Source organism: Anas platyrhynchos, chromosome 1 (assembly GCF_047663525.1).
Source record: "Anas platyrhynchos isolate ZD024472 breed Pekin duck chromosome 1, IASCAAS_PekinDuck_T2T, whole genome shotgun sequence".
NCBI lineage: Eukaryota > Metazoa > Chordata > Aves > Anseriformes > Anatidae > Anas > Anas platyrhynchos.
This window is the reverse complement of record NC_092587.1, coordinates 94,606,232-94,633,647: the sequence shown is the minus strand read 5'-3', so window position 1 is coordinate 94,633,647 and position 27,416 is coordinate 94,606,232. Positions and strand designations below refer to the sequence as shown.

Sequence of the window (27,416 nt, the reverse complement as noted above, 5' to 3'; positions counted from 1 at the left end):
ATTGTGAAGTAATTAGCAGTTCCAGATCAGATCATAAGATAAGTGTGGAAACAATCACACAGCTCAGTGCAGAACCAAATCAATAAGCCCAGTTGGATCTCTGCAGTCCTGCCTAAGTGTTTCTGCAGTATTCTTTCTGCTTAACACCTTAGAGATTTTCCAGTCTAGGTAACCCAAACCCTGTCCTCAGTGCAATAGATAATGAGGAGCTGTCTACACATGAACAGCAGAAAAATACCTTGACATCTTCATTTTGAAAGCAGTATGTGTCTGCACACTTAAAGTAACTGATCCTGTTACTCTGTCATACGCAACTTTGTATTTAGGTGCATGCTGCTGAGCAAATAATTAGCTTTCTATATCCCGTGTCACTTTAAACTTTGCAAAGGAATCTGAGAGAACTTATTCTTTTGGCTAAAAAAAAAGCAAAGAAAACTTCAAAAATCAAAAAGATGCTTTCTACTAAGCAAAAGAGTTGCTTTCGGTCAAAGAATACTGGCATTAAGAATTAAAAAAAAAAAAAAAAGGATGAAGAATGAAATGAATATAAAAGTGCATGAATTATGGAGAAAGCTTTAAAAAAGTTCAAAACCCAAAATATTTTAAATTACCAGCATGATGTGTTTCACCAAGAGGCTCAAGTTTTCGAAGTCTATTAAGTTTGGGAGTTCCCCAGCCAACTAAAGGGAAAAAAAGACAGTCAAAACACATCACTATTGCACTTGATTCTGTAACAAGTATGGAAGCCGTGTCCTTTTGGGAGAATTCAAAGCATTTAGAAATGGAAAAGTATGTAATATATTATACATATATGATGAATATTGATGAAATAATTTTCAAATAAACCAATCTACCCTTAAAAATACTGGTATTTTGACTACTCACTGATGAAAAATTGATTAGCATCTGACATTTTTGCGTGTGTGAAAATAACAACTTCCCCCCATGAAATGGATCAAATCAATACTGCTGAAAGTTCAGACCATAATGTGCGAAACTGCATCAAAAATTTCTCAGAGAGGAAGGCTCAGCAGCATAACTCTGCATGAAGGCATTTTAGTTTAGCCATTCACAAATTAAACACAAACTGAGACATCAATTATTTTGTTTGGTAGTACACTTACCTGGTGGAAGAGATGGTGGTGGTGTAGGAATTTTGGGAGCAGCATCTTCTGCATTAATGGGTTCCACTCTGTGGCCCCTTTTTAATTTTGTTTTTTTATTTTTCTTCTTACTGTTATCTATATCAAGCAGGAATAAAGCATTACTTACCATACAGTGATATTCAGAAAACATGTTAAATTAAACATGTTTAATACAGTTGTTGGAGTGAGATGCATCAGCTTTTTCACTCCAGACTTGTACAATACAACAGAAGCTTGTGTAATGTACAACATTCACAGCATGCTTTGTTATAGAGAACAAAATGTAAGCATAAAATACGTGGAAACTAAATTTTCTGAAGTTCAACTTAACTTGTTACTGATGGCAATTTGGGTATGATAAAAAAAAAAAAAAGATCCAATTTCAGTTAAACCAACAAATTCACGCTTTTTAAAAGTATAGTTTTTTTTTCAGTACAATAACCTAATGGTGCATTTGCATTTTTTCAAAAGATTTAATTGCCATATGGCGTCCAGGAAAGTAATGCAGACACAGGGAAAAATTACATGAGAAGTAACATTAAATGAAAAATTTAAAGGAAGCAGCATTACCTGAGTCATGGCTTTCTGAGGCTTGCTGTTCATTTTCTTCATGCTGCAAATGCTGTGTAGCTGTAGAATTGCATGTTTCTAGTCTACCATCATTTGTTTTTTGGCTACTGCTACTTGACAGTTGCTGCGCATCCATTTGTTCCTGTTCTGTTTGAGATTTTGAGACAACAGTAGCCTTTTCAGTCTCCAGCCTTAAACGCTTCTTTTCCATTTGTTTTTCATTCTAATGAGAATAACAATATACGTTTATGTTTGTCTGCTTGTTTTGATTTTTTTTTTTTTTACAACTTCTAATAAAGTAAACTATTAATAAAAGGAAGGTTATTTTAGGTTATTTTAAAAGCAGAATATTCCTAATATCCTTTTTTTTTTTTTTTTTTTTAAGTGTTTCACATGAAGAAATTAACATTTCCAATATACTATATTTTATCTCTCTAAAATATTTTACAGGATACTGGTAAACCGTGAATATTTTCCAATCCTGAATATCCACTAGTTTAATTAGCAAATATTTTCAATCATTTGGTTATAATACATTTATCTTGCTTTGTCTATATTTTTCCCCCTGAATCAACAACAGGTGATTTTCATAACATGAAAGCACTGATTCAATGCACACAAAACAAGACTGTAAAGATTAAAAAAAAGGCTTTGTGTGTACAGATTTAAAACAATTCTTTCAAATGAACTGTTTTTCTCATTACCTCTCAGACATTTGTTAGTAGTGGGTCTAAAATGATCCAGATTTCCACATATTCTCATACCTCAGAGATTAAAGCTGCTATAGGCTGGAAGGGATTTTCAGAGTTTCCAGGTTCAGGGTCCTCGTCATCAGGTACGCTCCTTCCTTCTTCTCTTTCCCTTTTTTATTGTTTTGTTGTTGTTGTGTTTTTTGTTTGTTTGTTTTTTGCAAGTGGAGAGAGGAAGATGAACACAGAGTTATGAAGAAGCCATGCTATAAATTTTACTTAATAGAGAACAGTCATTAGGTCATCTAGCTCATCCTCTAATTTATGCCAGCTGATTTTTACAGTATGCTTCTGTACTTTGAAAGACATTTGTCAAATATCACAACAACAGGCAAATAAAGCAAAAATACATGTTACGTCAGTGATAGAAACACATGCTGCTACATGGCAAAACATTACAGAAAACAGAAGCAGTTTCTAAGGACCAAATATGTGACAGAATGCTTCTGTAACTGGAAGGTATTGATTGTTCAATAGCGTGCTGAAATGCTCTCACTGGTAATCTTTTGTAACAATTATTTCTAGGTGTTCAACTTTAAAAAGAAACTACACTGTCAGAAACCATACTATCTAAATCATCACCTTCCATTTTTAATACACCTCCATCTCTTCTAAGTCTAGACTCAATATATGGAAGGGAGAACATGTAACAAGCTATTCAGTACCTATAGGAACAGTTAGGGAATCTTATTTGTTCCAGTGACTCAGAGAAAGTTCAAAAAGATGCATGCTGCTCAGTATACTGTTATTGCAACAGCACCAGCTATTCTGTATGCACTCAATCTCTGTGCAAGGAATATTCAATTACCATGGATTAAATAATATATTATTAATATACTATGTTCAAACACTTATCATCAATAGATCTAATGTTACCTACACACAGGAAGTCACTGTTACACACATTTTACAGCTGCAAATGCTGAGAAAGGAAGTAACGCTGTTGTTCAGAGGCACAGATGGGAACGAAACTGAGCTGATCTACCCATGAAACCATGGAGCTTGGAAGAAAAGGCCAATGCTATTTTAAAATTTACTTGCACTACTTCTGTCTCATTTTCCATTTGGAACAAGATGATTGCTACTAACACTGTAGCATGTTGTGGAGGAAATGCACTTTGAGAAAATATTCAGGGAAGCACATCTGAACAAAATAAGAGCAGTCTGGGAAATTATTAGAACATGGAATGAAACAGAACTCTACTTGAATCACGAATAACCTGTTCCTTATAGCAAGATTTTTTTTTTTTTGATATAAACAGCAAAATGCCATCTCCTAAACCTGCGCCAATCCCTCAGCTACATGATAAAACATCATAAGTTAGCTTCCTTCTAAGACACAATGAGTTGGGAAACAATTTAAGCCTTTAATCCAGATCCAAGCATTCCTCCAGTGAACGAACACTGTCGCGATCACTGATCAGCAACAGAATATATGGAAAATGCCTATTTTATCAGACATTCTCTTTGAGATATTTTCCACAGTCAGCCCTCCTCTCTCTATCTCCCAACATGGCAGAGAGCCAACGTGGTCAGAGGGCTTCGTCTATGCAGACATCTGGCAAACTAACAGCATGTGCATTTTTATATGTTTGCTAAACATAAATTAAGAGTGTGACAAACTCCACGTGTTTAAAACACTTTCATATCAATTATAGTGTCTAAGTTATTTACTTGACTGGAGTAAAACAAACCAATATGAGCACAAGCCAAGATACTCCCCAGTAACTTCACAATCACTTCTCAGTAACTGAGACTTGCAGGTCTCTGCATGTATACGACAGACAGTGAAAAAGGGGTGCTTGGAGGATTTTGTAATAATGCTCCAGTAAAATGATTCACACAGTCTCTAATAGGAACCTTTGTAGGCTGCAGAGCCACAAGGACTCTAAATGAATCACAAGTCCCTAGTTCCCCTGCATCAACGCAAGTTCCTCCATACCTCACCTGCTGGATAACCTGAAGTTTATCAAGCATTCTGTTGAGTAAAGTTTCTCATTTACTCTTCCATACTCACATTTGGATTAGAGAGTGTTATTTAAGTTAATAAAAGTTTATCTTAGGACACACTTGAAGGCATATTAAAAATAAATGACAATATGATTTTTTAGGTTAGCCTCCTGTGAAGTTATACCAGCAAGACCAAATTTATTCCACAACTGTCTTACAATTCTCACTCACAGACTCATAGTGCATCTCCAGCACAGAGTTAAAATAAAAACAATGAAGGGAGTGAACCAAGCAAAAACTTGTAGGTCTTAAAGAAAAGCTTTAGCATTCAGGTCATTACTCCTAATATGAAGGCTCTTGGCTTGTAAGCCAATCGTAGCAGGGTTCCCATAAGCTTTATGTACAAGAATGAATCAAGCATCTTAGAGAGAGAGGAAAGGAGGAAAGTGAGGTAGGAGAAATTACAGAGAGAATACCTTTCTTCACGTATCCTTCTCACTCGCTCAGCTCGTTCTCGTTTCTTTTGTTCCTCATATGCTTTTTGTTCAGTAGTGTCTCTTTGGATGCGCTCATTTAAGGCATCAAAATCTTTTGCTATGATATGTAGAAGCCAATATAAACCCTTTTTTATTGATTTATCAATTTTTTTCCCACAGCCCATGACAGCCGAGCAAGGTTCCTGTAAATACAAGGAAGAGAAAAGGGGAAAATTATTTGCAGTTCTAATCACATTACTTAACCAAAAACAAGAACCCAGCCAAACAACAGTATTATGCATCTTGACTAGAATGAAACTTTTTTTTTTACGATATTATCATCAGCAAGCAAGAGAAACATGATTAGGCAAATCTGTTGGAAGATAGGTGCAAAACATTGCTAAATTAGTTTGGAATACTTAGTCTAGCTTGGATTAAACACTTGAAAGAAGGCGTAGGTTGACTGGAAGGTATCAAGAGGAACAGAACAATCAAAAAAATCTAATTATGAAAACACAACTGGTAAGAAAACAACTGAAGGAACAGGACTGGTTCTTCCCTCGAGAAGAAGTTTTGAACTTATCATAGCCCTCAAGAAATGGGAAACTGCAAATAGGAAAAGAGTAATTTGTTCTTCATGTTCATAGTCAGGAATACAAGTATAATGGGCTCTAATTGGAACCAGAGAGACATGGCTTGATTCATGTTTAGAGCATGTAAAAGGACTAGCAGACCTTTCTAGATCTCTTCAGAACTGTTTTCCAGAATCTTCTGGAACCCTGTATGGGTCTTTAACTCAATTAAAAGCAAGTGCATATTTGAAGCTGTTTATTTGAAACAAAGAACAAACATTTCGTACTGATTGTATGATTTGATTGATTTGGGATTTATGTTCATGACTTTATTTTACTTTAATTTTTCTTCCTTCTCAACTCATACCACCTAAAAATTCCCTGTATTATATCTTCAGTTACAAGCACTTAAATTACACCATAGCCAGATAAGGTATGTAAAATTTACAACAGAAAAAAGTAATTTTGACCTGTTATGTTCCCCCCTAGAGTGCCAAGCATTGCTTGCATTTTAATACATTCCAACACTGTCTAAAATAAGGTTCAAATATGAGTGTTATTCACCTTACAACCCTACAGAATTCTGTAGCAGAACCTAATCAGGGAGAAGATGTATAGGCAACAATACCTTGTTTCTCTGAGAAGACTAAACTTGTTTATCTGAGAGAACTAAGATAATGGGCAACACTGGGGCAATTTTATTCTAGGTTTGCACAAAGGTTACTGTTGCTGTAGTTTAGATATAAAAATATAGAAGTTTAGAAATATAGGAAGTATAGAAATATATTTTAAAAAGGAAAAGATAAAGGTCATTCTGACTAATACTGTGACAGTGACAAAACGATTCCATTTGTTTTAATATTTTTGAAGGGAATTAAAAAAAAAGTAGAAAACCAATTAATATAGGAAGATGAAATAAAAATATGGCCTACTTTTATTTATATCTTTTAAAAATTTCTCTTTAAATTCATCCCATGAGTCATCATACTGAAAGACCTTGGGACCAAGTTTATCTTTAATGAAACTTGTAAAAAAAATAAAAATAAAATAAAAAAATGCTCTCCTTCATACTTTGTGAAGAAGTACGCAAGACTCCCAACAACTGCTTTCAGCTAAGATGCCAGAGTATGCAGTCTAGTTTCTTTGTTGACTACACTGAGATAAAAATGGAGAATGAGAACAGCACTGTGATGAAACATCATAAATTATAGAATTCTAAAGTAATGGAAAAAAACATATTAGAATAGTTCAGGCCTTTTTTTTTTTTTTTTTTTAACTGATAGTGCTTTGCAAGAAAATATTTTTGCCACAGAACTCCCTCATGAAAAAGAAGTGAGCTCTTAATTTTTTTTTATTTATTTGATTGCTATATATGCCTATTGCAAAGTCCACTGACTGAAGAAAAGCCCTCAAAGAGTCATAACACAATGAATATAGCTGTGGCCCTGCTATAACTCAACTTTCTAGAGAAAATAATAGTATTTTGTATTTTCATATGAATTTTCTAACCCTCCCTAGGGAGTTTAAAGGCACTTTAAAAACAAACAAACAAACAAAAAAGTTCAACACCCAAATACCAGATGGAATAGCTTTACAAAATTGTCCTGAAATGGTATTTAATAGTCTCAGCATAACTCAAATTATCTTTTAAAGTATTTATTGTTGTAATTAGAAAAGTATCATGAAGTTCAAGCCCACAAACAGTTAAACTAGCAGACTTGTTGATTAAAACAAAGGCTTAAAGAAAACTTGAAGCACTGTTGATTTGGATAAGTTAAGGATTTTTTTTTTTTATTTTTTTTTTTAACATGACACTGACTTCTACACCTCAAATGTGGTTATTTTAAGACACCTGATCTTACTGTGACTACTGGGCTGGGAATTAGATTAAATTCTTACTGTTTGTCAGAGAGCAGCTCAGACTAAATGGTGGTTCGAGCTACCAACAAAAATGAGACAAACATTGTATCTGAACAGTGGTTCTTCCTGAATGTTGACATCGGCAAATTTTATTTCCTAGTTGTTTTTTTTTTTTTTTTTTTTTTTTAAATGTTTATACTAAACTTGCTGTATTAACTAAAAAAGTTTTAATCCACATTAGTACATGATTATTTGTATGTGGTTTCAAAGTGGACCAGGAAGTATACACTGAGAGCCATTATATATTTCTTTAACAGATCCAGAAACAGTCAAGGTGAACAGTAGATCTACTTGCAAAACATACACATGTGCTGTATCTTTGCTGGAATTGCAGGGCTCCAGATTTGTTTTATGCTATATGGCATAATCCTCTACCTCTTGGCAAGCATTACATATGTATAAGGAAATGAAACATCTTAAAAAAATACTTACAATTTGACATCGACACTTGTGTTCATTGACAAGCTTTTCCAGAGATAAGGACTCGATTACATCTGCTTCTGACAGAGCTCCTTCTCTGTCCTGCTTATTTGCCAGCCTAAAGAAAAAAAATCAAAATAGAAGAAACACTTAGCACCCTGACACATAAAGAGATCAGATCTCCAAAACTATATTTTTGACAAAAGTAGGAAAATGAAGAAAATAAAGAGAAAACATCTTGTTCCAGCTTCACTTCCTAGCTTTTCTTTCAACTTAATAAACAATATGTTAGTCCATTTACCATTTTCGTCAGAGATACTAATATCAAGTAATTACTATGCCCCTGTAGGCAAAGCAATTTTATTTTACAGCTAAGAAGACAGAGATAAAAGGTTGTACTGCTCTACACCCAAAGCTACCCGGTACAACCTGTTGGAGTATATGGATCTAAGTTCAGAACATCATAGCTTCCCAAACCATGTGCATTTCCATATATAACACTGCTCCATGACCATTTCAGGTCTATGTACTCTCTAGAATCTTTCTCTGCTGCCAGTTTGGTTTGTAGCATTTTGAATCTGTCCTTCGTAAGTAAAACTCAGAACTTGCATGACTGGCTCTAAAAGACATTCTTTATTATTGCATGGAGAGAAGAAAAGGAAGGTATATGAAACACATAGCTTGTAAAATAAGTGTTCTGTATGGTAAAGTGCCATTATTGTCTTATTTCCTAGAAGTACGGTAGCAACAAAGACTCCAGAACATAAACTCCTCCTTAATTCTGGGGAGATTACTGTTCTAGATAACATTTCTTTTCTACATCCTCCATAACTGTATCCAACACTATTGCCAATAACATGTGCTTTGTAGATGGTATAAAACCAATCTGTCTCACCACCCAAGCAAATGTTGTTCGTCATTTCACACTTAAATATGTACATAGAGCTGAAAACAGAGGATATTACATGTGTGTTCCTTTCAACGCTGTTATCCATAACTATTAAAAAGATTGTTGTCCAGTGTAATAAACATCCCAATATTTAAATTCTTCACCTCAGTAAACTTGTGGTGATACCACAGTACAACCATAAAAATTTGACTTGCTTCCTCAAGACTAATTTTTGAATGTTTCACTGGCAACTCCTATGTATGATATCAAACTGGAAAAGCTTCTGATCTAAAGCCCTAAAAGTTGCATCACAAACTACACGTAAGGAAAAGTACAACTGCCAAAACCTCTATAGAACTGTCTCTCACAGAAAGGCGAAATCTTGTCCCTGATGGGAATTTCTCTCAGCTGCCCAAGTAATAATTTTCATGAAACACAGAGGACTCGACAATCCCTGAAAACTCAATTCCTTGATTAAAATAGACTTAAGTTGGTCAACATCCAGGAAGGTAGGAAGGACTATAGACATTATGATTGTGTATACCTTATTTCTTTAGGAAAAAATAAAGAGGCTAAAATCTCAGCCATTCTCCAGAAAAATGCATTCATCCTAATAAATTTATTCTATACCTGTAGATTTCAAATTCAACAGAAAAGGATAAAATTGTTAGAAGCAAAAGACAAGTCTACATGAAACAATGTATAGAAAAGTGTTAACAATAGTGTTAACAAAGTGTTAACAAGTACTTTACCTATGTATATAGGAACATGTTCACCAAGCAAACGTATTCCCTTAGAACAAATTTTAAAGAACTCGCACTCATGGTGGTGAATGATTCTGTGAGTTCACGTGTAAGCAGATGTTAATAACAAATCATCAAGATTAGATAGAAATCCAAAGAATATTTTTATACAAAGGCAACAAAAGAGACATACACATAAGAAATATTTTACGTTCATGAGGAGCTAAGAGTTTTATAAGAAATACACAAAACTTCACAAGAGGAGTCAAGTGTAAGTGTTGATTCCACCTTTCATAAAAACAGTTGGTAACAACAGGATATATAGTTGTTCGTTCTCATTAACTGCTTTTAATTAAAAGCTAGTATGGTAAATATCCAGGGACTGCCAAAAGGTATTAAATAATATTTCATCAACAATATACTATTCCTGTTCAAAGTTATTACTTGCCACCATGAAAACTAATACTGATGTGTCATATCAATGTTCATCGAACCATTTTGGAATATAAGCACAAAACGCAATCTGATTTTACTTTCTACAGTAGTTGTAATACTTTCTACAATAGTCCTAATCCAAATTAAGTGCAAAAGTTGTGAAAAGAAGCATTGCATAGCATTAGGGAACCTTAAAATTGCACTGACTTCTCTCTAGTAAAGCAATTCCAGTAGGCTCACATTCAGAAATTAAGCAACTCTTCCATTGCAAAAGAACTCTGATTCAACTTTCAGGATAAAATCATAAATCATTTGGTTTCCATCAACGCAATGGAAGATTGTTTTAGAACCAGACGTCATGGTTTTTCTTCTGAAATCTCAAGTCATTGCCACCAACTGAAATGGCTTTTAGGGGCTGTTCAACCAAGGCTAGTACTTCTGATTCATCATACTCCTTGCAGGGAGGGAACAAGTGGTAGGAATTCACTCCATCGTTAAGCAGAACTTGTCAGCAACTCAGTTTGATCCAAGAACTTATTCCTTCCCATTTTCCAGAATAGCAGTATGAGAATCTCAGTTCTTAATCATTTTACTCTTGAGAGAGTTTTTAACCTCCAAGAATTATAAAAAGAAAAATCTGTGTTACATCTGCAGCTCTAAAAAACATTGCTTGTCACCACTAATTTCATAGTCTTTCCTTTTAAGGATTGTGTACAAATGAGACCATGGAAAGACAGTTTTTTTAAATGTCCAGACACAACAATTTTCTCTTGATTTTCATCAGTCTTAAGAATGATTTGCAGTACAAAAGGTTCACATATTTATCATCATCTTCGGGATAACATCTCCTACATCCCACCAATGATCAAAACTTTGCTGACTTCCATGCAGAGCTAGAAAAAGCACAGGGCCCTCTTCACCCCCACCTTATTTAAATAATCCATTCTCACTTCTCAACGAAAAGACTAATTCTACTGTACTCTGTACCCTGTATGATTTAGTGCAGAGATTTCCTAATGGTTCTGCAATTCATATACAGAACCAATGACATGTTAAATATGATACTCTGGCACTGTTGCTTCTCAACAAACTGTGAAAACAACTAACATCATCCCGGTGTGTGGCTACCGAACATGGCTAAAGCAGGGAAAAACTGAAACGGAATTAAAGAAAGACATGAAAAGCAATTAAAGGACTGGACATAATTATCCAATTATCTCCACTTTATTTTTTCATTTAACCTATCTTTGTGACAGTTTGAAAATCTTATTGGACTTTCCCTGGTCTCAAAAAGCATTCCTCAGTAGTGCTGTCAATTCCTATCTTGACCTGATTGAAGAAAATATTTCTGATTGCAGACTTTGTTGCCACTGCCTATTCCTTTCTCATCTCAAGATTAAATAACTGCAGTTTACTGCGTTACTGGACTGCACATTCCACAAACCACAGCTGAAGCAGAATGAAATGTTGGTAAGCTGCATAGCTCAGTTCAAGTGTGACACTAATGCCCTATAAATTGCAGTACCTGCTGATTTTTAACCTTGAATAACTTGAATAGCATACAATTTGGTTTGGGGTCAATTATCTTCGATTTTCTCCATAGAACTTACGTTGCAGTACGGGCTGTTTTCGACAGCTAAAGCTGAAGTGCTCTATCTGGGTAAGCAAAAAATCCAAATAGCAGCCTCCACCTTATGCTCCCCAAGAACTGTTTAGCACAGGTCATACGTTTCCTGTTGTACTCTCTGTTCCACTTCAGCCTTTATGGCAAACTTATGAAAGGAATTAAAATATTATTAAGATACTTACTGCTATAGGGAGTACTATAATGCTGGATTTTTTTCCCCTTTTAAGTAAGTGTATGAACAGACCCACAATCTTGCTTTCTTTTTCCTTCATGCTTCAGTGTAGAAGAAAGCAATTAGTGTACTTAAAACACTTGTGCTTCAGAGGTAGGCAGCACTATGCTTGCAGCTCGCCAGGTCTCTATCTAGGGAGCTGGTCCTGGACACTTCATACTATTGGCCAACTCCAGGAGCGCGATCCGCCTCGCAGCTAGGCTGGGTTGCAAACAGGCAGAACCAGATTCCCCAAGTAGAAAGTAATCAATTTGCCTGTCTACTGGAGTTGCAGAAGTCAGCTTCTCTCTCGCACCGCCACACTCAAAGATGAGCCCTTGGACAATTATTTAAGAACTAGGAGCAGAAGGCATGCAGAAAATACTTACTGGAATGCCACTCAAGACACGATACTCAGGCAAATATTCAAAGCGATGTTTTTCAGATTATACTGGAGCTTACCCTGGGGAGTTCGTTTGTAAAGGATAACACTGAAAGACTTTCACCGCACAGGATTAAAAGGTAAATAATTTCCTTTTACTTAATGCTTATGAAGCTGTAAATATCAGAAAAAGTCTGTGTAGTTTAGAAAAGAAATGCGTCTAAGTGTCAAACACAAATAGTGGATGTCTAACCTGAAAATAATTCAGTATTTCTTGAGGTGAATACAGCCTCAGAGCACTACTGCTCATGCACAGGAATGCTAGGTTTTGAGGCAAGTTTTATGCATAAAACCTCCTCCTTTAGTGCATACGTCAGAATTATCTTAAAGGATAGATAGAGCTTGATTTTAATTTTCCAAGTCAGTAGAACTTCATATAGAGCAATCTTTTGTGTTTAAGAACTATATAGGAAGTATATATCAAAAACACACTTGAAAGCTCTGGAGAGCACGTCTGTTAGCTTATCACATTAAGGTGACTGAGTGAAAAGCTTTCATATATATAATCATGCTTCGCTTATTCCAATCTCACAAAGTATATTTGGAACCCTCACAGTGTAACAACAAACTTTTCTCCATTTCTTTCATAATGGAAGGAAGGCACCAACCGCTTTTATATCAAGTAGTGTTTTTTTTTTTTTTTTGTAAGCAACTAGAGAGCTTTGAACTTTATTTTTGGAGTCATGGGAAACAGTGTGGAAAGGGAGTGTATGTGTGCATTGGCACAACTGACATCTACAGTTCAATAACAGTATTTCCCTCAGAAGCCTGAAGACATGCCAGTGAAAAACAACGCCTGAGTGTGAACTATGTGTACTCCTTGACTTATTTCTAAAATGTTACTGAGCAAGTAGTAAACAAATTAGCATTAAAACTTGCTTCACAATCCAAGAGATTTGTTGAAAAAGCTCCAATATGAAAAGCGGACATTTGTATCTCAGCTTTCATCAAAAATCCAAGTGTTAGAGAAAGGGCAGAGGTTTCTTTATTCAGGGTGATAGCGTTTTGCATGAGTGCACGTGTGCACATATGCATTTGCTTTCTTGTTTTGTTAGCTTGGAGGTTTTGTTTGTTTTTTAAACACTTGCTTACCAACTTGTGCATTTTACGTGGGACTCCCACACAGCAGCAACATAAAACTAAATACTGTAGAGGCATGCTGTAGGAAGCAATCTTTAAGTGTCTCAGATGCTGCTTTGGGGTTTAATCACAGTCATTTATCACAAATTCAAAATTTTCAGTCAAACACGCACGCTGGCCATAAACATCAATGAGGAGGCAGGAGCAAAGTATCCCTAAGGTCAAAATATTAGTGTCAGAACTGTCAGTCTTGAGTAAAAGTAACTTAAAGAAAATCTATCATTATGTGAATGACTGTGTGAGCTCAAAAATACTAGGCTTTAAGGATGCTTCAAGGAGCCATAGCTTTGAGACTGACTGAACTGGGATTCCTTGGAACACAAAGGCAAGAGGAAGAACCTTTGAACTTCACAGCAATAGACACAAGGAAAGAACAATGTTATCTTTTTCCTTCTGTAGTCCACCTTTTAGAAATACTGTTCTATTTCCTTCAGAATTTAATTTCTCTTCTATTTATTTTTCTTGGACAATCCTGCAGACAGCAAGTCACTAGGACAACACACACTAGAGAAGTTACAGCAGAAAAAAGTTTAACCATTGCTTTGCTTACATACACATCCACGCAACTTGAACTGATCCACAAACAGGCAGAAGTATGCGAGTTTGTCAGATTTTGTCTGTTCTTTCCTCTCTAGTTATTGGCAGTTTACCGGCTTTTTGAGGAAGTCACAGAAAACAAAGTTCTTGCTACTTTTAACAACCAAGCACACAGGAGAACTAGAAATCAGTTTCAGGCCTCCCATGGAAACTGTAAGGCACTCTGAGTTTCCTTCTTTTTCCTGCAATTGCCTTTAACAACTTTTAACTACAGAAATAGTGGCTCTTAACAGGTCTTAAGCTATATTCTTTGGCACTCCAAGTAGCTGCCCTAATTTCAGGCACCTTCTGGATTGTTGACAACAGTTACAAACTCATCAGTAACTTTTTACTGATTGATATTAGGCTTTTTCTCAAACATACTGAATATTTCATTTCCCTAGTCTGCTTTTCACGCCTTCAATTCTTATGTAAAACAATACTTTGAATATTAGGGTAAACTGTAAAAAAAAAAAAAAAAAAATCTAGTGAACGAGGAGCTCCAGGATTATCTGCCTATAAACATCAGTTAAGAGTTTCTGTATACGTATTTGCAAACAGATAAATTTCTCTGATTCAACCTTTCCCTAACCAGTTCCTCCTCCAGGTCACTTTTAACTATTCACATTTATCTAAATGTAGGATTCTAAACTCATCCTGTTTACAGTATCTCTAGGCAACTCTAGAGAAACTTTACATTCATACCACCTTTTGAAGTGGTCAAAAGAATGACAATTATCACTTGTTTCACTTCAGGTAAGTGGCCACATTCCCACCTTACGTCTGAATCACATTTCTATTTACTAAAAGTGTATTTCTCTGACACAACACTCTGCTATCAGTTTAATCCTACCTATTAATCAAATAGGTTTGCCCAGTGAGATCTGAGCTCACAACCATGATACTATGTTCAAGTTCCAGGTATATAACTCTGAACACAATGACAGTAAGTTAAACTGCCACCTGTTTTCGTGTAAGATTTAGAAAACCTGCAAATATGAATTATTTTCTTACACTGTATTTGATATTGAAATATCAATACCAAGGCAAAAAGTGAAGTTGTTTCATCAAGTTACCTGTAATATATATAATTAATTAAAACTGCCTAGAAATCCTTACATTTATTAAAGATGAGTAGATGAGTTCCAGGGCTGCAGTACTTAGCTATATGGTCTGACAGATGAAATGGAAATGAAAACTAGGTGGGATTTTGCACAGTACAAATTTTGTGCCTGCAACTACCAGGATGAAAAAATCTTAGAACAGATGTATAGCAACTCTAGTTTTAGAGAAAGCTGCTAACTAGAAGATCAAACTATTACCTCCTATTAAATGGAAAGAATTTCACCTGGTCTTCATCCTGCTACAGTCCTTTCTCTTGTTGCTAATTTACTTTCAAATCCTGCCTTAAAATATACCAATATCTGGACCTTCATTATATCATTTTTTGGCAGAGGAGATGATGATTCTCTATCTGGATTGCTGTGACTCGTAGGTGGCCATCATATTTGTACCACCTAAACCAACAATGGCGTTGATTGCTAGGATTATTCTTGTCTGAAAAGAAAAAAAAAACAAAAAACATATCTCCAAAGATGTATTTACTTGTCTTTACTACTTTTTTTTTTTTTTGAAGTTTCTTAAAGAGCACCACTGACAGTAAATCTTTAGCTTATAGGTGAAATATAATAAGAACATCAAATAAACTCATTTTTACTCTAAATTAAGGGATACTCCAATCCCTCACCAATTAGAGAGAATACAGACTAACTGATTTGCAGAGTGAGGTCATTGTTTTGTCAGTGAGGACTTACTGATGCATACTGCAACTGCAACTTACGTCAGTACAAAAGCATGACCGTACCACATTATCTAAAGTTTCTGTAGAGAACGTGAGAATCATTGCCTGCATACATGGAAAGAGTGGTATATCCCTTCCCTGAAGCCTTCCACGCATTCCTAACATGTTATGAAATTCCAAGATGCAATCCTAGTTTTGCCTCATACTCACTGTGCATCTTTGAACCAAATAGTTCATTAAAAAAACATCACCATGTTTTTCGAATTGGAATGGACTGGCAGTTGTAGAGATTTTCAAAGTATAAAAGCTTTTAATATAGATGATTCACGACCTACTATCTTTTCCCACCCTACTAATGGTAACATCTGTAACTTCTATTACTCATTTATCCTTTTTTCTCCCAGGATTCTTTCCCATATCATACAAAAACCATAAAGATCAGCATAACACAACTACATTTCCAACAACATGAGCGTGTTACTGATTTCTGGCCAACTGCTCAAGAACATCTAAATTAATTTAAATAACTAAGGTCTGTTCCATACCCCCAACCCCATCTCCCTTGGAGCGCTTAATCCAGCAGCATGGTTTGGTGACACTTTTCCAGCAACTCTGGACTCATTTTTACCTGTCTCGTGAACTCCTTGAACTCCTCAGGCCTGCTTTAGTCTATTTGAACCACACATTCATTCTCAGTTCTGATGTTTCTCCCCTTCCCATGACTTATGTCACACTAGTTAGAGAACTCCCACACTCCTTCGCTTCAGATGTGCCATTTTCTATTCTCCATATTGGTCATTTTGGGTTTACCTGGTAGCTTTGTGGCAGCTATGGTGGGTGATACTCTCTCTCAAGGGGACAAGGAGCAAGACTGCATTTCCTCAGTGTCACACTGTCAGCTATACCAGAAGCAACATGCTATAGCCTATTTTCCAGAGACAACGACTGAAAAATGCAAATGATCTTTACACGTTAGTATGTCTTAAGAATGAGATATCTATTAAGTCCCCTGCACTGAAAGTATTATTTTGCACTATCATGCAGTGTACTGTGATACTACTTAGCTACCTTCCAAATATAAATGGCATCTTTTTTCAGGTTTACAGGCAAGGCAAGCTCTCTGCCCTTGATATTTTCCTGTTGAACAACTCCCACACTTCCCACAAACAGAAATGTGAATTTAGAACTATTCTTAAGTATGTTTTTCCAAGGAATTATCATCTTAAAACAGAGATTATTTAAGAGGATAATTTCATCCAACCACCTTGCTTCCTGATAATCCTTGGCTTAAGCACGTTTGTTTACAAGACAAGTTAATGGAAACTTTTTTCTTCCTTTTTTTCTTTCTTTTATAAACAAAGGAAAAAATAAGCACAACCTATAGCAAGATTTCTTAGTTCCTTAAAATATAACTTGGTGTAGTAACGCAAGATTCCAGAACACCAAACACGTTCCTTCTTTTCTTGGGAGAATATATAAGAGCATAGCTTTTTTAGCAAACTGAAATTTCAATTCAAAGCCACAGTTACTCAAAGACACTGCTGTCAAAAACCAGTTATATAGTTAAACACCATATAACAGAGCTGTAAGACAGTTGCAGCCTAGAAATTGATTTAAAAAATATTTGCTTTTAACCTGAAATTCCTTTGGAACACATTGCCTCAAAGCATTTTCTACCCTGTGACCTTCATAACTAAGGGACAGGGCAGAAAAACAAGCTGACCCTTATTTTTGCTGCAGTCAAAAAAAAAATATGCTGTTTCAGCAGAGGTAATGAATAGAGTGTAATGTAGAACAAGATTACACACCTCAAAGCTTTAAAGAGAATTCTATCCTTTGCTTGTCTGCAAGTCTTCCTCTTCTAGTGGACCTCAGCATACTAGAATTAACATTGGCAGCATACAAATTAAATCGAATATCAAATACAGAGTCCTCTTTTGTATCAGACATTTTAATGAAGGTGCTCAATAATCTAGAAACAGCAAATAGAACTATGGAACCTAAACAGAAATTTTTGGTAAATCAGGAAAAAGACAAAAACAAACAAAAAGCATGAAAAACACACCAGACCTCCAAAAGAAGCCATTGAATCTAATGAAAACCAGTAACAAGAGTTCCATAAAGTCAGCTTAACTACTTCACAGATGCATTTTAACTTAATGCAGACCCAGTATCATTTTTGTATATATACTCCCTGATAAATAGGTCTATAGACAAAGTAGACAGATTAAAGAATATTCTAATTGGCTGCTTTGCAATTAAGCACAAGAACCTTTAAATATATATGTATATATATTAAACACAGGAGATAATGAATTTGATGGAAATAAAAATTTTGAAAAGAATTGAAAAGAATAGGACAAACTTTATCATCATGACAGATTAACAATGGTGGTCTATTCATCATGATCTGTTTTTCTCCTAGGCATAAGTAATTGTCTTTATCAAGACTTGCCCAACCACATGTCATCAGTTTGGAGAGATTCCCTGATGAGTAACAAATTAAAGTTATAAAAAGTCAAAGATTCTTGCAATACCATTAGAACATTTGACAAGGATATGAAAACTGTGTTCCTAAACCGGTCAGCTATGAAGATGCCTACCAAAACAAATACAAACTTAATCACCAGTGGATCTGCATGATAAAAATCATGGGGTGTTGGGAAAAGCCCTTCTAGGAGATAAGGTATGCCAGCATGACCAAAATGAAATGCAGCATGTGCACTCCTCCTCTTCCCCCCAAATAGAGTATGCTTATGAAAGCAGGTCAATCCTTAAACTCCAAACACAGCTTAGTGCTAGGCAAAACAGGGCCTGATTCTCTCTCTCCTATAGACTGTCTTGTTCCTTTCCTTACTCCCATCCTACTCCCTACATCCTTCTCCCTTTATCCACCCTGTAGCCCAGTCTGATCTTCGGCTATGTTTTCAATACTACACAGCTTTTAACTGTACCCCAAAAATGCACAGTGCCACGTGACTGCCTGAATTACTGCAGCCACATTAGAGGGACTCCATATCTACACAGTATCTTTTTTAAAGACTAGCCTGGAGCTTGAGATCTTGGTTCCAAACAATGTTTCAGCACAGGTAACTCAAAAAGAAGATGTAGCAGCAGCTATGTCTGAGGAATGGCCAGAAACATGGACAGACCTTGCTGATGCTCTCTGATGCAGGTGTGTATATATAAGAGTGTTCAGAGCCATTTCTGAACTTAGCCAATAACCTGAAGCTGCCATTTAGCAAGCTAATGCTCTCCCACCTTCTGATTTGTTTCACCTTTACTGCTCTAAGCTGTTCTAACCGCTTTTCCAACCATCAGTGAAGAAAATGCCTGATAAGGCCATTGAGGATGTGCTAAGCTGTGATATTTTAATCACTGATGAAGTATTTTTATTTAATTTAAACGTAGGGGACACCAAGTCATTCAGGTGCTTTCCATCCACTTATTTCCTTTACTCAACTCTAAAGGAGTAGGCATATTCTCTCTGTATTGGCCAAAGCTTCAACAATATATATCTTTCATCTCAACCGAGAACAAGATGTGCCCCTATCCATATACACAAACACAAAGGACAACAACAAGGGCCCACTATATGAACAAAGTTTGTTAGGGAACATTCAAAAAGTCAAGTGGACAATTTCCAAGGTTATCTTCATCATGAAGACATCCTTATTTATTTGAAACCAGCATGTGTTTCAGCTGCCAGTATAATCAACCACACTTACTGGCAAGCAAATTCAGAGGCAGGTTTTGAAGGCAAGCCAGATAGGATGTAAGATATGAAACTATGGTTCAATTGCTTTCATTCCACTTCTTAGTGAGCCTGATGTTTAAACAAGAAAAAAAAAAATCTACCTGAAGTGTTTTCTGCTCACTTCTTTACAAGTTTGATTTTGAGAAGAAACTGTTCCATCTGCAGGGAACTAGTGATGATTCATACCTTGCATAGGCATGCAAGTCCTCTAATAGTCATAAAATGCTATTGCCTTTTTTTTAAAAAAAAAAAAAAAAAAAAAAAGAATTCAAATATTTCAAAAGCAATGAGCTCAAAACATCAAAAAGTACATGTCAGTCGTTAATAGATATACAAACTGAACATGAAAGCTCAGTTCTTATGGTCCTGTGGTTGACTCACTTTCAAGTCACAGCAGACTGAGCACATGAAAAAATAACTGTCCTTTAGAAAACTTGAACTGTGTTCTGTTGGACTAACTGCATGACTGCATGTATGTTTCAGAGCTTTTCAGTCATTACTTTAATTTCCTTAGATACAAGAAGTCTTGCCAGCTCACATAAACATTAAATGGTGCCGTTAGAACTTGCTTTCAAGCACAGGATTGCCGAGCCATGTTAAATTAACATGGGTCAACAGATGTGTTAGGCTGTACTAAAACAGACTGTCAGGACACTTCTGTTAAGCCTTGTTTAGCACTCCTGGTTCATTTCGCATGCTCCACACTGAACTTTCTCTGCAGCAGTCTTGGTGGTGCCAAGCAGTTCTGAAACATCTCAAAAGAATGTTACCTTGAAGAAATTGCCTCTCTTCTGCTGTAGGGAGATAAACCATGGCAAGTTAAGCAATTCAGAGGAATTACTGTAATAAAATAAATACAACTTGCATTTTTCTCCACCCCAAAGTAGTATTTTCCAAAAAATTACTTGCAAGCTCGCCTGATCATAAGTCTCAGTACAGTTACATAACTCCTAATAGCTACCAGGCTTTTGGAATTCTCTTGCAGTAAATCAACAAATGCTAGATTCAGATACTTAAGCATGGGGGGAAAGGAGAGGGAGACATCAACAACAACAAAAGAAACAGTAAGGGAAATCCATACTACGGTACAATATCAACATTCTTTCTCATGATCAGCCTCTGAAGCATTTAGAGTTTTGTTTTTCACCTAATCCTCCTGCAGACAGCAAAATTTAAATCTGTGGAAAACATGTTCACAGTGTTCAGCTCCACAACTTAGATTATGCAAAAACCTATTTAGGGACCTTAAATATGCATAAGGGATCAGAGAAACCCCAGCAGTGGCATTTGAAGCTATTCAAATGTAACAAAATTGTTTGCATGTTGACAGGTTACTGGATTGATTCTTTGCATCTATTACAAGATGCATCCTTTTGGATAAGGCAGAAATCTGCATTTGCTTATTAAAAAGAATCCTTAGAATTGGGATTTCGGTTTTAAAACACTACTATTGCAGAAGACTACCTTGAAACCTCTAAAAACAGCCAGAAAATATTACTGCATTGCTTAGCACTAAAGGCTGAATAACCCTATGGAAGAAACATGTTTGATGTTTGACTTGTCTGGAAGACTCTAAGTAGAAATCTCACGGACCTGAACACTTAACTTGTTACCAGGATTTTTCCATTCTTGATCTTAGCCCAAGGAAAACATTCATGGGAAGTTTGAAAAAAATACTCTTTCCTACAATTAAAAATAGTCGAACTTTATAATAGTTGGATTTTATAAAGCCTACGCAATGGAAACTCTCTCAGTTAAAACAAAAGACTTTGTGCAGAATTACATAATACTAAACATAACCATACATGCAAAGGTGCGGAGTCTTCCTAAGGAAACCAGCAGAAATGCTTAACAGAGGCGATCCACCCTTGGTACCATGGTGAGCTGTCAGGTCAGGCAGAGGTATCTAAAGGAAGCAATTCTTGCTCTGAGTAACTGAGATACACTGAACAATTTGGGATTAACGCAAACATGTCAACCCTTGAAGAATTTCTGAATTGGTTTACCTTTTAAAAATGCAGTTACAGCTTAAGCACACAACCCTGAATGGCCAAACTGCTCATTTTATTTTTGCATATACAGCTTACAGCTTTGTATTTTCTATCTCAGGCCCAGTAGAGCCAGTATCTGATTTCAAAGCTTTCACAGTCATTTTGTAATGGAAAATTACCAGTTAGCCCCTTTGGCTGAGGTTTAGTGCTGAACAGAGAGAGATCTGTGACTTCAACAGTATTGCATGCAAGCTAGTCACAAACTAACTGCTAGCTACAAACTGTTTATTATATTTATACAAACCTTTAAACTAAAAAGAAAAAACCAACTTCAGTCTACTTCAAAGCAGTAATGACCAACACTTTTGATTTGTACAGAATAAAGCAGCCCCTTTGTATACAGAGCAGAGGATGAATAAAGCAATCAATAGTAGCAGCCCTAAAACAACCATGACAAAAAGTATTTTAATAAAAGATAAGCTTTGCAGTTGCTGCACAGAAGGGTACAGGGTATGTGTGTTTAGTATTCGCTCCTTAAACTCAAGTTCATTAATATGATTCATATTTGAAGACTTCTGGAAGCTGCCTGTTAGGGTTTAAAGGTTATGCTCCAAGCAATGAAAGTGTACAACATAAAATGTCGTACTACCAAATGCCCTTCCTTCAGTATGCGAATTTTGAAAAGCCAAGTTAAAACTTGGAAGAATATTTCAATGAAAAAGTGGTGCTTTGCCTAAGCTGTTTGGTGAAAAAACTGTTTTAGTCTTCTTCAAATCTCCTATCCAGGCCTTATCACCTGCAACATTCCAGGTACCTCATTTACCCAAATAAAAGCTCACAAAGAAATAAAACATTTAAAAATTGAGTAAAGGTGCCACATACAAATTCAAACAAATAAACCTTAATACTCTTCAAAAAGACTTACTTTTATGACAATTATAGGAAAAAATGCCTACAAAATTCACTATGTGTGTCAAAGTTACCAAAAAGTCTTTTGGTCCAGAGTCTAGGACATGGTGCAATTAACTTTAAATCCCAGAACCATGCATTCTCACTGAAACACCCACCAAAAGCCCTTCCCAAGCTCCTGCTCCTTGTAACATAAAAGCCTTCAAGCATTCTTTCTTTCTCCAAACTTCAAGAAGAAATATTTGCATTCCAAAATACTCATTTTTATCACTTCTATTTTTCAGGGCTCCTTGGTCAACGTTCCATCCAGGTGCATAACATGTTACAGATATTCCTCCATGGATATTGCTGTGTTCAATAACACAGGCAGGCATTCAACAGTGTGATTTTATTTTTATTGTGGACATTTAGTTATAAAACAGCTGCATCAAGCTGACAATTTCTCTTTTTCTTTTTTTCTGGATTGATTGTTTTTAACATGGAAGATGTCTTCAAGCAAGCTCCTAAAATATTTACAGGACTTTTTTCTTTATTTGAAAGCAAATAGGGAAATTTAGAATGACTGCACAGGCCAGGATGAGCGTTATACCCACAGTCATTTGAAAGGTATGTTTTTTTGTTTGTTTTAAGATTTTCTATAAAAATCACTTGCCAGAAAAAAAAAACTTCAATATCACCTTACGATCTTTGTTATCAGAACTGGAGTTTAACTATCTCCAATGAAGCTCACACAACAGCTAAGGTAGAAAACACCACTAAGTCCACTTTCTGTTAAATCAGAAACGTTACTGAATTGTATCTTAATATGGTGTACAGAGTACATTTGTATAAATTTTATTAAAAATCGCAAATGACAAAGTAAGAATAGAAAAATTCAGAAGTAGCTTAGAAGATCTTCAAGTCCCAACATAAATGATACTGGGTCCACTTTTGTGAAAATAATTTATTGTTTTCAAACAGTATTGCCCACAAACAATATATTAAAAAAATTTGTATTTTCATAGTCCAAGTTCTGTTATTCTATTTTGCTGTAGAATTTACTACTTCAGTTACCATCAGTTTAATTCCACAGGCAAGTAAAGACAAGGAAAAAGGAGAAAAAAATTCAGCATGGCTAAACTAAAAGCCTAAAGTAGTTTACTCAAGCCAAAACTGACTCCTTAGGCTGTCTCAGCTTCTATGGCTGAAGTGTACATTTCCAACTGAGAATAAAGAATAAATAACTCACTTATATTTCCACACCATCCCCCCCCCCCAAAAAAAAATCATTATTTTTCTTTCAAATGATTAATTATGGTAAAATAAGAATTTCAGTTACTCCTCTTTTCCTCCCCCAAATAAAAGTCCTCTCCATATACTAAATTCCTGGATATTCTAGGTTCTGGACCCTACACTATACATTTAGCATGAAAATAGGAACAGGCTTAAAATCACTGTATGTGGAAAAAGCACTAAATAACTAAGAAGCTGAGGGAAAACTTAGCTGTATCCACCTGAAGATAAATAAATAAAAAAATGCTTGGTTATGAGAATAAGCCCTACAAAAACTGGGTTAAAGGGCAGAATGCCCTGACAATATGACAATACCTATCATGCACATTCAATCATAATGCCTAATCACTTCTGATTTGCTGCTGCTTGTATTTTACCTCTGTACAGAGGGAATTAGGTCTCATCTCCAAAGCTATTTTTGTTGCATATGGACAATTGCTAACATGGATTTTTGTTACACTTTGATTACAGCAAACTAAGAAAATATTGGATATTGGAGTTAACTCCCTGTCTTGCAAGAGAGGAAAAGAACAAGCTAAGAAAAACTGAGTACAAAAACCATGAGAGACCGCCTCCAAGAGCTTAAACTGAGAGTTAAGGAACTGCAGATAGTTGGAGAAAACAACCACCCACCTGTACAAGATGAGCAGGAAGTGTTTGAACAGCAGGCCATTATTTACGAACGGGAACCCATAACTGAAAGGCACTTCCATGAAATCCAGAAGCTTCAGAATGAAATCAATAATTTGGTGGATGAAGTTCATAAATTTAGTCAACAACAAAAGAGCCTAGTGTCTTCAATGAGAAGATTCAGTGTTCTTAAAAAGGAATCTAACATAGCAAGAGAAATCAAAATTCAAGCAGAACATGTAAGAAAGGGTTTGGATGAACTGTCAAAAACAGTGAAAAAAGCTGAAAGTGAACATGGGTTATCATCTGCCGTAGTAAGAATTCTATCCTCCCAGCATGCTTTCCTATCCCGGTGTTACCTAAATGCTATGCTCTCCTACAATGAAGCTATAACAGTCAAGCAAGAGAAATGCAGAAGGTTTATCGTTCGTCAGCTTGAAGTAGCTGGTAAGGAGGTATCTGAGGAAGAAGTCAATGACATGCTTCAACAAGGAAAATGGGATATTTTCAATGAAAACCTACTCACTGAAGTCAAAATAACAAAAGCGCAACTTTCAGAGATTGAACAGAGACACAAAGAACTAGTCAGTCTGGAGAACCAGATCAAAGACTTGAAGGAACTTTTTATCCAGATATCGCTTCTGGTGGAGGAGCAAGGGGAGATGATCAACAACATAGAAATCAGTATGAACAACACTCAAGAATACACTCAAATATCTAGAGAAAAATTTGGACTTGCAGTCAAATATCGGAAAAGAAACCCTTGCAAAGCAATATGCTGCTGGTGCTGTCCATGCTGCAAATGACAACGCTGTTTGAAAAGAAGCTGTTTGAAGCAGCAACCGTTCCTATTTAGTAGAAGTTCCTTATTAGGCAGCCGCAGAATCCTTCTATTGATTCATTTTTCTTCCTATTTCTCCTTCCACACACCTCTCAGGAAAAACTGCATCTGTTTTTTCCAAACTGAGTTAGAAAAATGCAAGGAGATCTTCATTTATCCCTGAATTTTATGATGTTCACAGAAACATGTGAACTAGAAGGAAGAATCAAAGAAGACGAGTGACACTTCCTTGTTCTGCTCATAAGGAGCAGAAACAACATGGCAATGTCTCCCATGCTTTTGGGAAACATCAAAAGGATTGTTAATCTCAGAAAAGATTCATAAGACTGGTTGAATCACCTTTTATAAAATAATATTCAGTATTTTTTTAATTGCCTTGCTGTTTTTTGTTTTTAGTCCTCATATTTACTTGTTTTTGTTGTTGTTGTTGTTGTTTGTTTTTTCCCAAGAATTTAGAGTTCTACAAATAAAACCTACACAAAGTAGACATCCTCAACAACAACGTAGAACCTGATACCTGAACTGCTTTCTGACTTTGTGTTTGGTTGTCAGAATTATTTGAGCGCTGCTTTTACAGGAGGTTACTCACAGGCCATCCTGTTATCATGAAATAATGCTCAAATTGTAGTAGGACAGCATGCACTGTTTTGGGGCACACAAAACATATCTGGTTATTTATTTAATAGCATCTTTTTGTATTTCTTACGAATAGGTTTTGAGTTTATATTTACTGAGCACATCAAAGGTCATTAGCAGCAGAAGACCACATCAAACATACAGGGCATTTGTCAGCAGCCTGCTGAGAAAGCAATTATTAACGAACCGACATGGAGATACTTACATTATTCAACTACCTAGGCAGACACCTACCAGGTGATGGTGGGGGGAAAATGATACTTCTATTACTCCATGATAAGACATGTTCTTACTGCTGCCTGGCCTATCCAAATATGCAGTTGCCTCTAGTCTCACTTCCATTAGTAACAAATCAAAAAAATTAATCCTTACAAAAAAATTTTATAACCTGGAACCAGAGAATTACATCAGAAGGAATTTCTGGGTGAAATCCAGACCAATGCCTTGCTCAGCCTCTTGGTCTTATCTAGATAAACATTTCCCTGGTGGAGCCTCTTGTCCTCCACTTCTCAGCCTATCAGCACCCCTCTGAGAAGAGCCACGTTCAGTTTTCTCCACGCTTCCCTAATAAGCACTGGTAGGCAGCAGTAAGATTTCCCCTCCTTGTTTCCTTCTGAAGTCTGAAACAAATGCAGCGTTCTTGCTCTCCTTATGTCACATGCTACAGCCCCTTGCTAGCCTGGATTCACTGTAGTGTAATCAACGGTTGTGTTCACTGTCTTTTCTGCAGCGAGGCCAGATCTTTATTTGCACTGCTACAGGAGTGGCCAGAAGCACCAGCTGGGAGTTTCCAAAACACTAAATGGTCCTGTGAAATTCTGCTATTTATAGAAACCTAGGATCCTCATTTAAGAGTGCAGGATTGATGGCTAAATTAGTATTATAAGTAAAGGGAAATAGGAATACTTTACCTTAGTACCTAAAATGGATACAGGACACATACAAGAAGGCAATTCAGTGTGTATTGACTTAAGCATCCTTGAAAGATTTAGACATACCATCATTTTAATTAATTCTCCTTCTAAAGCTTTATATTGCAGCCTAGTTTAATCCTTATAGATGCCAGATACTCTACATCTACAGATAGCTACGCTGAGTATGTCAGCTGCTAACACTTCACGCCTGGAGGACTTGCGGTGGAATCCAGTCCAGAGATGCTAGCAAGGATTAGATAAGAGGCAAACTCCGATTTCTTTTTGTATCAGCTTCATTCAGGTCAGACTGTTGGCTACACACCCTCCAGGCTTCAATTGCACCAACCTATCAACAGCACTTGTATCATCCTTCCATCTATTTACTTTTTATTTCCTTTGTACTTTTTTTTTTTTTAATTCCATCTTTTCAAATTTTCATTCATAGCGATGCCATTTCCATGCATGGATGTGGGCATACACACCTCCCTACCCATGTAAGTGCATGGAAATACATATATTTTTTAAAATCACAATTAAAATCACACTTCACAGTGGGATTGGGTTAAATTCCCACTGTTTCACGAATTTAATATGCAGTTTTCTTTTAACACCTTAACTGAATGCAAATCTTCAGTACAAGAATTGTATAAGGTACCTAAGAACTTACTTTTCAGATTTAATAGTTCAGCAGTTCACAGAGCTACTTATCCTTCTGTGTTACGCACACTGTTTGTTTTGTATTTTTGTCACCTTCTGATGAGTTACCTTCATGTGTCCCTCAATATTATGAGCTACAAAAT

General features: G+C 36.0%; 2 protein-coding genes across 9 annotated transcripts in view; one reads left to right on the top strand and one right to left on the bottom strand.

Annotated features, from left to right (window-relative positions):
* Nucleotides 1-27,416, bottom strand: part of ARL13B (ARF like GTPase 13B) — an 86,502-nt gene that overhangs the window by 5,763 nt on the left and 53,323 nt on the right. For 6 of the 7 annotated variants that reach the window (XM_038183731.2, XM_072025006.1, XM_027449418.3 and 3 more), the window contains 6 exons: nt 7,815-7,920; nt 4,891-5,093; nt 2,480-2,576; nt 1,716-1,938; nt 1,125-1,241; nt 612-680 (listed from right to left, as the gene is read on the bottom strand). In XM_038183731.2, the coding sequence (XP_038039659.2) occupies nt 612-680; nt 1,125-1,241; nt 1,716-1,938; nt 2,480-2,576; nt 4,891-5,093; nt 7,815-7,920 (815 nt within the window). The remainder of the gene's footprint in view (nt 1-611; nt 681-1,124; nt 1,242-1,715; nt 1,939-2,479; nt 2,577-4,890; nt 5,094-7,814; nt 7,921-27,416) is intronic. The other variant, XM_038183745.2, reaches the window with a different exon arrangement.
* STX19 (syntaxin 19) lies at nt 11,842-25,580 on the top strand. Of its 2 annotated transcripts, XM_013097792.5 has the most exons (4): nt 11,842-12,229; nt 18,092-18,352; nt 22,608-22,929; nt 24,067-25,580. In XM_013097792.5, exon 4 carries the CDS (start codon nt 24,156-24,158, stop codon nt 25,029-25,031), a length of 876 nt encoding a protein of 291 aa, XP_012953246.2. In that variant the 5' UTR covers nt 11,842-12,229; nt 18,092-18,352; nt 22,608-22,929; nt 24,067-24,155; the 3' UTR covers nt 25,032-25,580. The 2 variants fall into 2 exon arrangements, with proteins under 2 accessions (XP_012953246.2, XP_005017841.2); XM_005017784.6 differs by lacking the exon at nt 18,092-18,352.

Excerpts from the sequence above, each read along its gene's own strand:
- STX19 (XM_005017784.6), top strand. The coding sequence starts at position 24,156 with ATGAGAGACCGCCTCCAAGAGCTTAAACTGAGAGTTAAGGAACTGCAG.